The sequence below is a fragment of the Leptonychotes weddellii genome, chromosome 5, assembly GCF_054177405.1.
Source record: "Leptonychotes weddellii isolate Sample4059 chromosome 5, ASM5417740v2, whole genome shotgun sequence".
In the NCBI taxonomy this organism is placed as follows: domain Eukaryota; kingdom Metazoa; phylum Chordata; class Mammalia; order Carnivora; family Phocidae; genus Leptonychotes; species Leptonychotes weddellii.
In genome coordinates this window covers 22,647,943-22,662,673 of record NC_138373.1, presented here as the reverse complement: position 1 = coordinate 22,662,673, position 14,731 = coordinate 22,647,943, and the positions used below count along the sequence as shown (strand labels likewise).

The 14,731-nt window shown below is 37.7% G+C and overlaps 1 protein-coding gene across 5 annotated transcripts in view; it reads right to left on the bottom strand.

Moving 5' to 3' along the window:
* SMG1 (SMG1 nonsense mediated mRNA decay associated PI3K related kinase) overlaps nt 1-14,731 on the bottom strand; it is a 106,320-nt gene that overhangs the window by 65,118 nt on the left and 26,471 nt on the right. For 3 of the 5 annotated variants that reach the window (XM_081819940.1, XM_081819939.1, XM_081819941.1), the window contains exons 2-8: nt 10,747-10,910; nt 9,661-9,816; nt 7,546-7,682; nt 6,279-6,337; nt 5,025-5,238; nt 2,199-2,324; nt 1,727-1,799 (exon numbers count right to left, since the gene is read on the bottom strand). In XM_081819940.1, the coding sequence (XP_081676066.1) occupies nt 1,727-1,799; nt 2,199-2,324; nt 5,025-5,238; nt 6,279-6,337; nt 7,546-7,682; nt 9,661-9,816; nt 10,747-10,910 (929 nt within the window). Of the gene's footprint in view, nt 1-1,726; nt 1,800-2,198; nt 2,325-5,024; nt 5,239-6,278; nt 6,338-7,545; nt 7,683-9,660; nt 9,817-10,746; nt 10,911-14,668; nt 14,727-14,731 lie in introns of all 5 variants that reach the window. The other 2 variants (XM_081819942.1, XM_081819943.1) reach the window with 1 other exon arrangement.

The following is a 14,731-nucleotide window of genomic DNA, read 5'->3' as shown; positions in this document are numbered from 1 at the left end:
AAGCTGCATACCCTTAAACAATGCTGTTTCATAAAATTAGAACTATTAACTGTTAAACATGCTGATCATGATTAACCAAAGTCTCTTTTAATGCTGCAAAAATGAACAGTCTCCAGAAATTAAAATGTGATTCTTAGCCCTTATTTTTTACCAGATTTAATATCCATATTGTCAATATACACAAGACTTAAACTAAAATGCCACAATCTGCCACCAGCCTGGCTTTCTACTCCAGAACCCCAACCACCCACCAAAGATGTCCATTAATCTCTCCAGTGGAAATGGGTCAGAACCACTCTCAGTGTGGTATATCCTATTTTCAGAAGTCCACTGCACCAGTTAAGCTAAGAGAAACTATAGCACCTGAAACAAGCTGAAATGTCCAAATGAGTCGTGCTAGTCATTCACTTAAATAAAAAATAAAATAAAATGAAATAAATTTATCGTTTAAACAATTCCCCAAATTGATCCATTTGGTTTTTTGTTTGTTTGTTTTTAAAGATTTTTATTTATTTATTTGACAGAGACACAGCGAGAGAGGGAACACAAGCAGGGGGAGCAGGAGCGGGAGAAGCAGGCTTCCCGCCGAGCAGGGAGCCCGATGCGGGGCTCGATCCCAGGACCCTGGGATCATGACCTGAGCCAAAGGCAGACGCTTAACGACTGAGCCACCCAGGCGCCCCCATTTGTTTTTTTTTATTTTATTTTATTTATTTATTTATTTTTTTTAATTTATTTATTCAACAGAGAGAGAGAGAGAAGCGAGAGAGGGAATACAAGCAGGGGGAGTGGGAAAGGGAGAAGCAGGCTTCCCGCTGAGCAGGGAGCCCGATGCGGGGCTCGATCCCAGGACCCTGGGATCATGACCTGAGCCGAAGGCAGTCGCTTAACAGACTGAGCCACCCAGGCGCCCCAATTTTATTTTTTTTAAATACATAGGTATGATATACATAAACTTTTTTTTTTTTTTTAAGATTTTATTTCTTTATTCATGAGAGACAGACACAGAGAGAGAGAGACAGAGAGGCAGAGGGAGAAGCTGGCTCCCCAAGGAGCAGGGAGTCCGATGCGGAACTCGATCCCAGGACCCTGGGACCATGACCTGAGCCGAAGGCAGACACTTAACATCTGAGCCACCCAGGTACCCTGCTTTTTTTTTTTTTTTTAATAACCAGGAAAACAAGTCACAAATATCCAGAATCTTTCAATCTACACTCGAGTATTGCCACTGTAATGTCTCCTGCCACCAGCACACACTACAAATGACTCGTGAAAAGTCAATTTCTCACAGGTGCAACATTACAATCTGTACTTACTCTCCCCTACCTACTACGAAGTACACAGTCTTCCTCTGAAAGGATATATTCTAACAAATAATGTTCATTTATAATAACCAAATTACTGGGGCACCTGGGTGGCTCAGTCAGTTAAGCATCTGCCTTCAGCTCAGGTCATGATCCCGGGGTCCTGGGAGAGAGTCCCACGTCGAGCTCCTTGCTAAGCAGGGAGTCTGCTTCTCCCTCTGCCTCCCGCTCCCCCTGCTGTGCTTTCTCTCAGACAAATAAATAAAATCTTTAAAAAAAGAAAAAATATGTAATAACCAAATTATTCCTGTGAAGCAATTATTTTTCTTGCATTATGAAAGAAATAGTATGCTGGACTTTGAGGAACCAGAGCTCCTTTCCATAACATTTATTAAACGACTGGTATATGCTGAATAACTTACCAGACACCTGCTGTGTGAGCGAAGGTTTCTGAGTATGATCTATATGCCATCCAACTAATATATCAACTGTATCCTGGGTGGAGACAAAGAGAAAAGGGCTAATCATTTTAAGGTCTAACTGCTACTTCTCCTGTGGACCATTTCAGATTAAGAAATCCTAGAAAAAGCATCTGTGTTCTACCTATTTGACATTATACAAACTTAGAAAGGGAGAGGGCAGGGCAATAGAATAATGGAACTTTATGACCTCGAGGAAATGTTTTTTCTTTAAATATTTTGAGGTATTAATGTCAGAAAGTACAGATAGTATTTATAAAAACTTATTACTGCACCATTCTATCCTGGACCCTCAAGCATCACTGATTATACTCCAAGAAGCAGAAGCTTTGTTTTCTCTCTGATTCCCAAGGTCCTTGGACAAACAACCAATCCTTCTCCCCATCATATGAACAGAGGGAGTCAGGGAACTCACCCTAAAATTAGTGCTGAAAATATGAGGGTAACATCGAGCCACCAAAAGAATGCACTTAACACATTTGCAAAGTAATTCTGGTGTATCCACATTTTCAAGAATGGACTGTAGGCTGGTCATTACAAGCTAAAAAATAAAAGTTATAAACCATGAATATTCAACAAAACAGGAAGAAAACAAGCATGTTGGGCTCATTATTTAAAAGTGACTTTATCTTTGGCTCAGGTCATGACCCCAGGGTCCTGGGATTGAGCCTTGGAGTAGGGCTCCCTGCTCAGCACAGAGTCTGCTCCTTCCTCTGCCCTTCACCCCTCTCGTGCAAGCGTGTGCTCTCTCTCTCAAATAATAAAATCTTTTTTTAAAAAAAGTGATTTTATCTAAAATTGATTATGATACCAAAGAAAAGAAAGTCTGCAGTTTTAGTTCAAAAATAAGTTGAAAACATTTCATTCCACCATGAACAGGCTGAAAATAAATACTATTTCCTCTTCTTTAATGTCTCTTAATATTATTCCTAAGTCATGTCTGTTCACATTATTCCTAAATGCTCTCTTTAATACCATGGACTTGATTAAATTTCAAGAACAAAAATTAAGATGTGCTTGGAAAACTTTTCTTTAAAGTACCACAATTACTTTCCAATTCAAAATTTATAGCAAATTTTATAAAATTTATGCTTTAGGTTATTAGTACTTGCTTCAAATTTGAATGATTTAGAAAAGATTAGCATGGCCCCAACACATGAATAACAGACATGCAGGCTTATGTTACCACTATCTATAGATCTATTTTTTTTAAGATTTTATTTATTTGACAGAGAGAGACACAGCGAGAATGGGAACACAAGCAGGGGGAGTGGGAGAGGGAGAAGCAGGCTTCCCACTGAGCAGAGAGCCCGATGATGATGTGGGGCTCGATCCCAGGACCCTGGGATCATGACCTGAGCCGAAGGCAGACCCTTAATGACTGAGACACCCAGGCACCCCTATAGCTCTATTTTTTAAACAAATATATGGCATGCCACTGACAGAATATTTTGTAGCTGTTAGAAACCATTTTTTCCTAAAAAGTAAAGCTCTTCTTTACAAAAGAATGAGGTTGTAACTACAGAAAAAATGCTAGAACTGGAAAAGTACCTAACATGTTGCCAATGTTATAATCCACACAGGTACTGAATATGAATGGGTGCCAAAATCATTGAGTGAACTAGAACTAAAAAACAGGATATTCAGAAGGTCTCAAGGTATCATGCCCAGATTACTTATTACAAAAGGAGAAAAATAAGCCTCCACAACAGAAAAATTCTGGTGGGCATCACCTCAACCAAGTGATCAAACTCTTCATCCCTGACAGGAAGACAAACTGAAGTTATATGCCTGCTGGTGTGATGCAACAGTAAGAATGAACCCAGGAAGTATTCATGACCAAAAGGTTTAAAATCAGGAAATAGCAATCAGACAAACCCAGGAAGTAGAACACTCCACAAAGATGAAGGACAAAAAAGGTGTGAACTGTTCTAATTAATAGCGATTAAAGAGGCACAGCACTAAACTATACACAAGTCTTGGCGGAATCCTGGGTCAGGTAAGACAAAAGCTGTAAAAGATATCTTAAGGGCAGAAGTTTGAATATGGACTGCCTTATGTAATAAAATTAATTTTCTTAGGTATAATAATTTTGTTGTTAATATAAGAAAACAGCCTTATTTTTAGGGGATGTATGTTGAGGCATTATAGGGTAAACTGTCATGACGTGTGTAATTTCTTTTCAAATAGTTCAACAAAAAAGTTGAACTATGTGTGTAGAAATAAAACAAGTGTAGCAAAATGTTAATAAGTGACAAATCTAGATAAAGGACATATGGGTATTTATTATACTGGTCCACTTGTTTTCCTGTGGATTTGAAAATTTTCAAAATAAATATTTGAAGAAATGTTCAAAATATTAAAACTATATGCAGAATAAGCCTAATTTGGTGTTATGATACTTAGTTACGGATAATTTTCTGAATCTTTCCCAAAATTTTTCACATAACCTCTGTAATCAAAGAAAAATGGATTTTTAAAAAACAGACTACATCATTTAAAGTGACTTAAGCAAAATAAAGCATATCATCAATTGTAAAGAACACATATAAATAAAAGATATCTGGGGCACCTGGGTGGCTCAGTACGTTAGACTTGGAGTCCTGGGATCAAGTCCCACATCAGGCTCCCTGCTCAGCGGGGAGTCTGCTTCTATGTCTGCTTCTACCTCTGCCCCTCACCCCACTCTCTGCTCTCTCACACCTACTTAACAAAAATTTAACTGCTTGTAACTTTGCTCAAACTTAAATTGAGAATGATCTTTTAATATACTTACACAAAAGTGAAATAAAGCTAAGTAAGGCTGGTTTTCATTTACACAAAATTATTTTGTATCATTTGGAATAAGAATTTTGGACGTATTATTAAACCTAAAAAGGCCTAGAATGAGTTGTGTCATTCAGTTTTTGTCTCCCTCAGAAAAGTCAAGTCCCCTCCTATCCAGCTTTCCTCACTGAGTCCCTATTTTCAAATGTGCAAATGATTCTAGTACTAAGCAAAATTCAAAGGAAAGCTTCAAAAAAGCGAAAAGACAAAAGAAAAATCTAACTTATTTTAAATCTACCTTTTAATTTGTATCCTTTAACTAAAACTCAGAAATGTTATTTATATCATATTTACTATCAGTAGATAACCCCTATACTAAGTTTCCTTTCTCCAAGTTCCTCTCCAAAAACATTACTAGAAAATTGTTAAGGATAATTTTCTTCCCAAATGTATCAATTTCCCCCCTCACTCTTACCTGCATTACAGATGAAAAGGCTTTCTTTTCTCCTACAGTCTCTAATGCTTTGTAGGTGGCACATAAGTAGAGGAGTTTAACTTCATCTTTTGCAGATGAGCTAAATTTGCTAAAAATCCATTTGAAGATCTTCTCAGCCTCATAGCTCAGAGAAGCACAAAGAAGGCCAAGACAGCAAGCTCCCTCCTGTCTCAACTCCTGAAGCAATTTGCTACTGTGTTTATTTCAATGCAAACAAAATAAAACACACGAAAGGTTTAAGTTTTCAAAGATGACAAGAATGACACATTTTACAAAAGAATGTCTTCAATGATTTTTTTTTAATTTTCTATTCGAACTACATAAAAGATTGAAATTTTATCTTTAAATATGCTCTTTACTCTCTCTATCCCACAGTGCCCAAAAGTACCTTTGTTAGACACATTAGCTTTTCTTTTACAGAATCAATTATTCACAAACAGTAAGGGAAGGCCCAGAAATACTAAAAATCAGGCTTCAAATTCCATCTCAAGCTACATTAAATAATCCACAGAAAAGGGCAGCAACAAGGATCAGATAAAACACACTACAAATAACTACATATGATGTAGTGTTCAGTAGGTAAGGACTATAAAACAGGAAATGGTACTAGTTAAAGCACAACAAACTTAACAGGATAAAAGCACTGATTTAAGTATATTAATAACTAACTATATAAAATGAAACCATCAAAAAGCAGTAAGGTTCGTGACCTGCTGAGATGAGTTTTTGGTGCTTTCCAACACTGCAATTCTTTGGGAATCCCCATACGAAGAACAGACTGCACACCTTTGTGGAGAACCCCAGTAGCCTCGTAGAGCAGGTGGTCTGAATCCACTGTTGCCCAAAGAAGGAAGCTCCCTTTCACCTCTATTCTCTAAGCAGTTTCAAAATTCTCTAGTTTACAAAAGTTAATCGCATTCATTCATGCCTGCATTAAGAGTTTATGGCATTCCACAAGTCAATGCTCAATTACTCAGTCATGTTGACAAATTAGAAAAAAAAGAAAGAAAGAAAAATAAAAAAAAAGGCATTTCCTTTCAAGTGGATTCCATTTGTAGTCAATGGTAATTAACATATAAATACTTTAACATAGATAAAGATGGCAGGAGAACCCAGTAAAACATTAAGTAGATATTCATAAATGAAGCCACCAATGGGTTTATCTTCTTGCATATTTTTTAATAATTTCTAAAAATATATTTAAAGTCTTAAAATTACCCATTGGTTACTTACCTTTCATTAAGCACATCATGTACAGCAGCCAAGATATTATCCAATTGTTTAACTAGTACCTTAAAAAAAAAAACCACATGTATAAAAACTTCAAATTCCTATACTTTCAATAACATTGTGTACTTTTTACTTGCGTTCCCCTTCTAATTCTAATCAAACAGCACACCTTCCTTTTCTTATTATTCTCAGTCCGCAGTTAGTATGTACCAGGAGTATTACAAGTTTCCTTTCAGATTCTGAAAGAAATTTATCCATTCCTATGTACTGCCATGATCATCAATGAAAAACATAAACTCAGGCGCCTGGGTGGCTCAGTCGTTAAGCGTCTGCCTTCGGCTCAGGTCATGATCCCAGGGTCCGGGGATCGAGCCCCGCATCGGGCTCCCTGCTCTGCGGGAAGCCTGCTTCTCCCTCTCCCATTCCCCCTGCTTGTATTCCCTCTCTCGCTGTGTCTCTCTCTGTCAAATAAATAAATAAAATCTTTAAAAAAAAAAAAAAAGAAAAACATAAACTCAAAAAGCTTATTTACTCTGAAATGCATTAAGAGATGGACTGATGAAGAGGTAAAGAGATACATGACAAAGCAACATGATAAAATGTTAATGACAGAATTTAGATTGCAGACATATGATATTCAGTATCTATATATATTTTGAAATGTTTTCAAAAATTTCATTTGCTATATATTTTAATTTTTTCATAATAAAATGGGGGGAGGTAGAAAACTTGCTTTGAACCAAATATTATTTGACTCATCATACCATTCTCATTAATTTTTTCCTGCTCTATATCAAGTTCTTAATTTCACATTAGGAGAATTACTCAGACTGGACAGAAATTTGTAACTGCTCCTGAACTTTTTTCTTTAAAGGATTTTTCCATTTAGTTAGCCCTGGCCACCAGACCACACCTACCCGTGAACAAAATACATACACCCCAATCCCAATTTCACATATGAAAAACAAAGACATAGTCTGTCCTGGCATACAGAAAATAAAATTCTGAGGACAACAGAATAAATGTATTAAAGGTTAAAAGCACTTTACTGTAGAAGACACCAGTGTGGATCCACCAATGGCAGATAAATTACACATCAGGGTCATCAAGTTCTCAATCATTATAATATAGGCCAAATTAACCTAGAATAAGGAATCCCTGTCATTTTTCCTAAGAAGCAAAACTCTTCCCTTCTTAAACCACTCCCGATAGCATCATCTACTTTATTATGGAAACACAAAAGTTATCAACACTTCCATACTGTACTCACCAGCTTATTTTCTGGTTGCTGAATAAATTCTTTCAACTGCTTTACAGTAGCCAGTCTTCGGTCTCTGTCGTCTTCCCGGGTGATCCTCCGAAGAAGATTCGACAGTCGAGACTCATCAGAGTAAGACATCGATCGCTCTGTGAAAATAAACATGTTATGCATTGAGTATAAACACAGAAACTTTACAGCCCAAATATTTTAAAGTACATCAAAAATCACAGTCCACTAAACAATAAAACTTCAACTGAATGCAGGTCCCAGTACACTTTTTGTCACTAGAAGCCAAATTCCAGCAGACTGCTAGGCACAAAGCAGACCCTCAAAAAAGATAGACCTAAGCAAAGACCTCATTCCAGAGGACCAGTTGAGAGAAAAAAGACGGCTTAGAAATTACTTTCTTCAGATTTGTTCCATAATCTTTTCAACATCCAGGTAAAGAGCATGAGTACAGGTAAGAAATGTCTACAGGTTAGGGATAAAGTCTCAACCAGGCAGAAAAGAGGCTATATGCTTCTAATTCTCACTTGGTATCCAGTGAGGGCATGTGGTATCCAGTGGAGGGAAGTCTCTTGTTCACATTATCATTATTTTCCTAAGACAAAGTTTTTGTGAACTGCAATCAAACATTCAGTTCAACAAATGTCTAATTACCACCAACCATGTACAAGGCATGATGCCACTAGGGAAGTGCCAAACCAGAACTGTTCTGCCCTTTATTTTTTAATGACAAGAGCAAACAAGAATGCTCAAACAATTGCCAATAAAAATACATTTAAGTACTAAATTTTTCTTTTTATATTTTCATGTGTGCTATTTAATGATTAACCAATATACAGTAAAAACAAACCACATTAAAGAGTCTAATAGTTTCATTTCTAAGGCATGGAAAAAAATTACTAAAAGAAATTACAACATCTGAGAGAAGGAAAATGATTCTCTTTTTAATCCCTAGCCCATTGAGTATTTCAGTAAAGATGGACACTGAATATGTCATTAGGTTACAAGCCAGGAAATCTAGGCTCTATTTACAATTCTGCCACTAGCAAACTACTTAACTCTGAGCCTCAGAGGAGAAAGAACTGGACTCAATTATCTTTGGACTCACTTTCTAGCTTCTATCGTACCAAGTCAAGGGCTTCAAACACTCTTAAGAAACAGCATAGCCTCTGACTAGTGGGTCCACTTCTGAAAATTTATCCAAAAGAATTCATTTTTTAAAAGCCATATGCAAAAAAAAAAAAAAGCAGCTATATGCACAAAGATATTCACCAAGATATCACACACAACACATACGTATACACACACCCGTGGAAGCAAATGGTCATAAACTAAATGTCCAAAGAGTGACTATATCCAACAAAGTATATAAATCAGAAATCCTGATTTCATACTTAGCTTTACCAACAAAATAAATTTCTCTTTGAGAAAACTAATGATCACCTGACATTCAAGGCATTTTACCTATACAGTGAGGCTGTGTTATAAGGCAGAAGGTGGTATCAGCATACTTAACTCTAGAAAAGCACCCATTCCATTTATACCCATAGCCCCTACAGACCCTAGAGTTCAAGGACCTGCTGCAGGGAGAGTCCACCACACACCAGACATTCATTATCCACTATGACCAGAAAAATAGTTTCTTTAAATCTCATCTAGTCTTCAAATTTTAGGAGAATTCTCTAGAAAGTATACTCTAAAAAAGTATTAAAGCCTTTCCTGTGAGGATTTAGTCTAAGAAACAGTTTACAAGAGAAAGAATGCAAACAATTATCATCTGTACATGTTTTTCAACTCGAAGTAAACGAACCAACTCATGTGTGCAAAGCATTAGTAAGAAATACGGCATCCAGGGTGCCTGGGTGGCTCAGACGGTTAAGCATCTGCCTTCAGCTCAGGTCATGATCCCAGGGCCATGGGATCGAGTCCCACATCGGGGTCCCTGCTTGGCGGGGAACCTGCTTCTCCCTCTGCCTGCCGCTCCCCTGCTTGTGCTCTAATAAAAAATAAAAAATCTTAAAAAAAAAAAAAAAAAAGAAATACGGCATCCGGGGGGAGAAAAGGATACAGGTGTTTGTGGAGGCATTTGTGACTGGCCCCCAGTTTGTCCAATCTTACCCTGTGATTTCCTCATGTCTTTGATGGCTAACGCACGACTGCCATGCTGAATACTGGTGAACTCAGGGCTGGTCACATTGTTAACCCTCAGCTCTTGCCCCAACGACTTCCGACCATAAGTATTTTCCCCAGATCCTCCATTGACACTGTAGCCACCTAAAAACGATATTTACATATTTTAATAGGGTCCTTTGCTTTACTCAATCAATTCCTGACAGTTCAGGATCTTACTACCCATCTACAGCTCAACCAGCCTTTGCTTCTCCTACTCTTCCCTTGTGCTGCCCCGGCTTTGAAATCATCTTGATTTCATTTTGTCCATCCACAGATGAAAGAAATGTAAACTAAATTAAGTCAAATTTTGCACTTTAAAAATTTTTAAAAGTTGGGGCGCCTGGCTGGCTCAGTCGTTAAGCATCTGCCTTCGGCTCAGGTCATGATCCCGGGATCCTGGGATCGAGCCCCGCATCGGGCTCCCTGCTCGGCGGGGAGCCTGCTTCTCCCTCTCCCTACTTGTGCTCTCTCTCTCTCTGTCAAATAAATAAATAAAATTTATTAAAAAAAAAAAATTTTTTTTTAAAGTCTAGAGGAGAGATAGTAGTCAGGAGACTTCAGCCTTTGTGATATTATGGGTGGCAAGGAAACTGCCTATGTGTATTATAATGTACAAAAATTTAAAAAAATTTTTAATGAAGGGGTAAACTTATGAAGTTTCAACAACAGCACTTATTTAATATTTATATTTTAAGCATATTAAGAGAAAGAGAGAAGGAGGGGAGAAAAAGAGAGGGCAAGAGAAAGCTAGGGAAAGGCTGGTAGGTTAAAAAACAACCCAAAAGGGGCGCCTGGGTGGCTCAGTTGGTTAAGCGACTGCCTTCGGCTCAGGTCATGATCCTGGAGTCTCGGGATCGAGTCCCGCATTGGGCTCCTTGCTCGGCAAGGAGTCTGCTTCTCCCTCTGACCCTCCTCCCTCTCATGCTCTCTGTCTCTCATTCTCTCTCTCTCAAATAAATAAATAAAATTAAAAAAAAAAAACAAAAAACAACCCAAAAAACATGCCTCTAACAATAAAGGAAGCATATATACCCTTTTCGTCATTCTGTATGTCAGTGTGGACTCTGGTATCATCGTGCCTTTGCCGAGACACCACAGCTGAATTTGAAGGTTGCAGTCCATAAGAAGAAGACCCACCCCGATCTCTGGATGAAGAATATTTTAAAGTATCTGGGTCGGCTGATGCACTATCAGTTCTGTAAAGAGAGAAGAGTATAAGATTAAACTTTAAACAAATATTTTCACAGCCCAACTCATAAATCTTTTATTCAAGCCTCTCCTGCCACTCTAATTTTTAAATCATTACTATTATAAATAAGCACTCCAATTACTAATAAGTCTTTCAACAGGGAAGGGATTGTCAATGAGTGAAAAGCTAGCTGTTCAGCCCCTTCTCTTCTACAGACCCATCCAGAAATACGGATAATTACCAGGATTAGAGTGACCAACTCATCCTGCTGTGGTCAAGGGTTAACAATTTTAGCAATGGAAATCCCATGTCCATGAATCCCCCTCTGCAGTCCAAGGCAAAATAAGACAGTTGGTCACCCTTGTCCAGGATTCTCTTCACATGATTTGATAAAAGGAATCATTCTTCCTCAGCTCTCCTCCCAGGAGAGGTTAATCAGTGGAAAAGTTACAGTTTTCCCAGTCATAAAAATAAAAAGCACTGGCAACATATAAGGCAGGGGCAATGTGGCATATTCTCTCTCTCTCTCACCTGAATTCCTAACTTTTGGTGGATTATTTGGTGGGAAAGTAAATTACAGAATGATATTTGAAAGCAAGCTCAACAGGATATAAAAACACACTAGCTGGAAAGTAAGATAATTTTAATGTATTGGAGACTTCACTGAAGATGCCTTAACTACAGACACTACCAAAATTATAAAAAGTGAGAAAAATAAAAATAAGATATCAGGAATCCAATAAAGCTGAATTTGAAGGTTGCAGTCCATCATCTACTTAAAAGTCAAGTGGTGTGTAGAATAATCCGTGATACTTGGCCATTAATAAACAAGTGGTACAGCCCCAAGGTAATTATCCTTATCTAAGGATCAGTTCTATGCCTCAATGTCCTCATCAGTACAACCAGGAGCTGAGTTTCATAATTTCTCATGAGCCTCATTCTTCCAACCATCAAACATAAAGCATCAAGAAATAAGACAACACTACAACACCATATGAAAAATACCAAGAAAAAAGCTCCTGTCCTATCGATACTACTTCTGAGAGAAACAACTTTCTGAAAAAATCACTTTTATGGTATGTACTAAAAACACCTACTGAACCCACAATTATTTGGGAAACTTGAAGACACTGGCAAAAGCAGAAACTAGCCTATTCCTCAACCCTTGTGGCTCCTCCCTCTTATATAAAAATGAATTCAGTGTTTGTTTATATATTTCAATTTATCATTTTTTCTTTGCCCCCACCCACAAAAATACTAAACATGGAACTTAGCATAAGCTCAGTCAGACAACCTGATCTATACTTACTGAAACCACTGTTAATATGGAATGCAAACAACAGGTCCAATTAAACTTGGGTAAATGGCACAAATCTAAATTATTCCTAAAGGCCCTCAATTGGAAACTTGATAAAATTCCGTGACCCTAGCGTATTAAAATAACTAAGGCTCTGTAATGGAGTATCTTCTTCAAACATCCAGGGTTCACTTGTCAACAAAGCTCAGTATAATGGGGCGCCTGGGTGGCTCAGTCATTAAGCGTCTGCCTTTGGCTCAGGTCATGATCCCAGGGTCCTGGGATCAAGCCCCACATTGGGCTCCCTGTTCAGCGGAAAGCCTGCTTCTCCCTCTCCCACTCCCCCTTCTTGTGTTCCCTCTCTCACTGTCTCTCTCTGTATCGAATAAATAAATAAAATCTTAAAAAAAAAAAAACAAAAACAAAGCTCAGTACTTCCAATAGATGAAAAAATATAATCTATGGAATTTCAAGAAAAAAATGAGAATTTTTTTCTAAGCATATTAATCTGTAAGCATTTAAGTACCATTAACACTAAATGGTGCATGAGAGCTTTTTAAAACAAATGTAATGGCATCTCCCATGTTTTTAAAAATAGCACATTAAATGTGCACCTATAATAAACCATAACGTAACAAATTTCTGGATGGGAAATGAAAAAGAAAAGAGAGCTTAAGAGCTTTTCTGACAGATTTTGAACTTGGCTGTATGTATGACGCCTAACACAACCTGGATAAGTAAGCTGCTAGCAAATGAACGGATATGAGATAACAAAAATCTACCAATATTTAAAATGTCTGAATTTCCTGTTTAAATTATGTTTATATATCACACATACTACCTTTACTACTAAGAGGTAAGTATTTGTATCATTTTTCTGGGGACATAGCAGTAAACGTAAGGCAGCAGAGAATATGGGTTAAAAAATGATTTGGGCTCAAATCCCAACTCCAACACGGAAAAGGTAAGTGGGACTTTCCACAAGGTACTTAATCTCCAAGCCTCAGTTGTTTCTTGCATAAAATGGGGATAATACCTATCTCACCTGTAAAGTTGTTGTGAGGCTTCAATGAGATACTAAATTCTTAAATACTTAGCTTACAGGGTATGCCCAAAGTTAGTTAAGACCCTGGGGCACCCAGATGGTGCAATCGGTTAAGCTTCTGACTCTTGGTTTCAGCTCAGGTCATGACCTCAGAGTTGTGAGATAAAGCTCCACATAGGGCTCTACACTCAGCAGAGTCTTCTTAAGATTCCCTCTCCCGGGGCGCCTGGGTGGCTCAGTTGGTTAAGCGACTGCCTTCGGCTCGGGTCATGATCCTGGAGTCCCTGGATCGAGTCCCGCATCGGGCTCCCTGCTCGGCAGGGAGTCTGCTTCTCCCTCTGACCCTCCCCCCTCTCATGTGCTCTCTCTCATTCTCTCTCTCTCAAATAAATAAATAAAATCTTTAAAAAAAAAAAAAAAGATTCCCTCTCCCTCTGCCCCTCCTCCCAGTGTTCTCTCTCAAATAAACAAATCTTAAAAAAAAAAAGTTATTAAGACCATAATACTAAACTCAAGATTTCCAGTCTAACAGACAAATAATATATAAGCAGTTCAACAGCACAGGAATACAACCAAAACAAGTTTTCAAACCCAATACATAGCAGTTGATTTTAAGTTCTTCAATGAAGAAATTAAGCAATCTCCTACCAATAAATCCATTTCTACCTACAAAGCATTTGATTTCAAACTAAACTGGAAAAAAAGAATGGGAACAACTTCCCAATTTATTAGAAATATAGGTTTTAAAATCCCATGAGTTATGAACACCAGGTTCCACCTCCCCCCCGAGTTTGGCTTTTCAGAAATGTAACAACAACAACAAAATCACTAGGGTTAGAACTACTGTCTCAGAACTGTCTAAAAACTCACTGGTTGCCACGTTCTTTTAAAACAAACTGATCAAAACATTTCCAACCCGAATTCAAGTTATAGGTAGTCTGAATCCAAAAGCACAAAATGGTTCAGCATTTATATGAAATCTTGATTTTTTTTAATATCAAGACTGCTTAGGTCTCAAAAAAAGTCAGTACCAGGCTGTTAGCACCACCACCACCACCAAGTCCAATAAATAGAAAACTGTTAACGAACGGAAATGAGCACTTAAAATGAGGCAATCAAAGGCACAAAATACAGATTTGAATTCAAAGAGGCAGGTATAAATGTTAAGCCAGTTATAAGGGCTGGAAAAGCTATCATCTGCCAGAAAGTAGTGTCTGTTTAGTGATAAGAAAAAATGTATCTGTTAAAACTAAGAATCATACTAGCAAGGACCAAAAATACCTCCACAGCCCCTTTAATACTCTAAAAATATTACGGAGAGAGAGAGAAAAAAGAGAAATGCCTAAATTTCCCCCAAATGATTAAAGTGAAGTTAAAGCCTGATGTACATGCCACATGAGAGGTAAGTTTCTAAAGCTCATACCTCAAAAATCGCATACTGTATAATATGGAGCCTTTGTGATGTTTTGCATCAAGTCAATCTGTA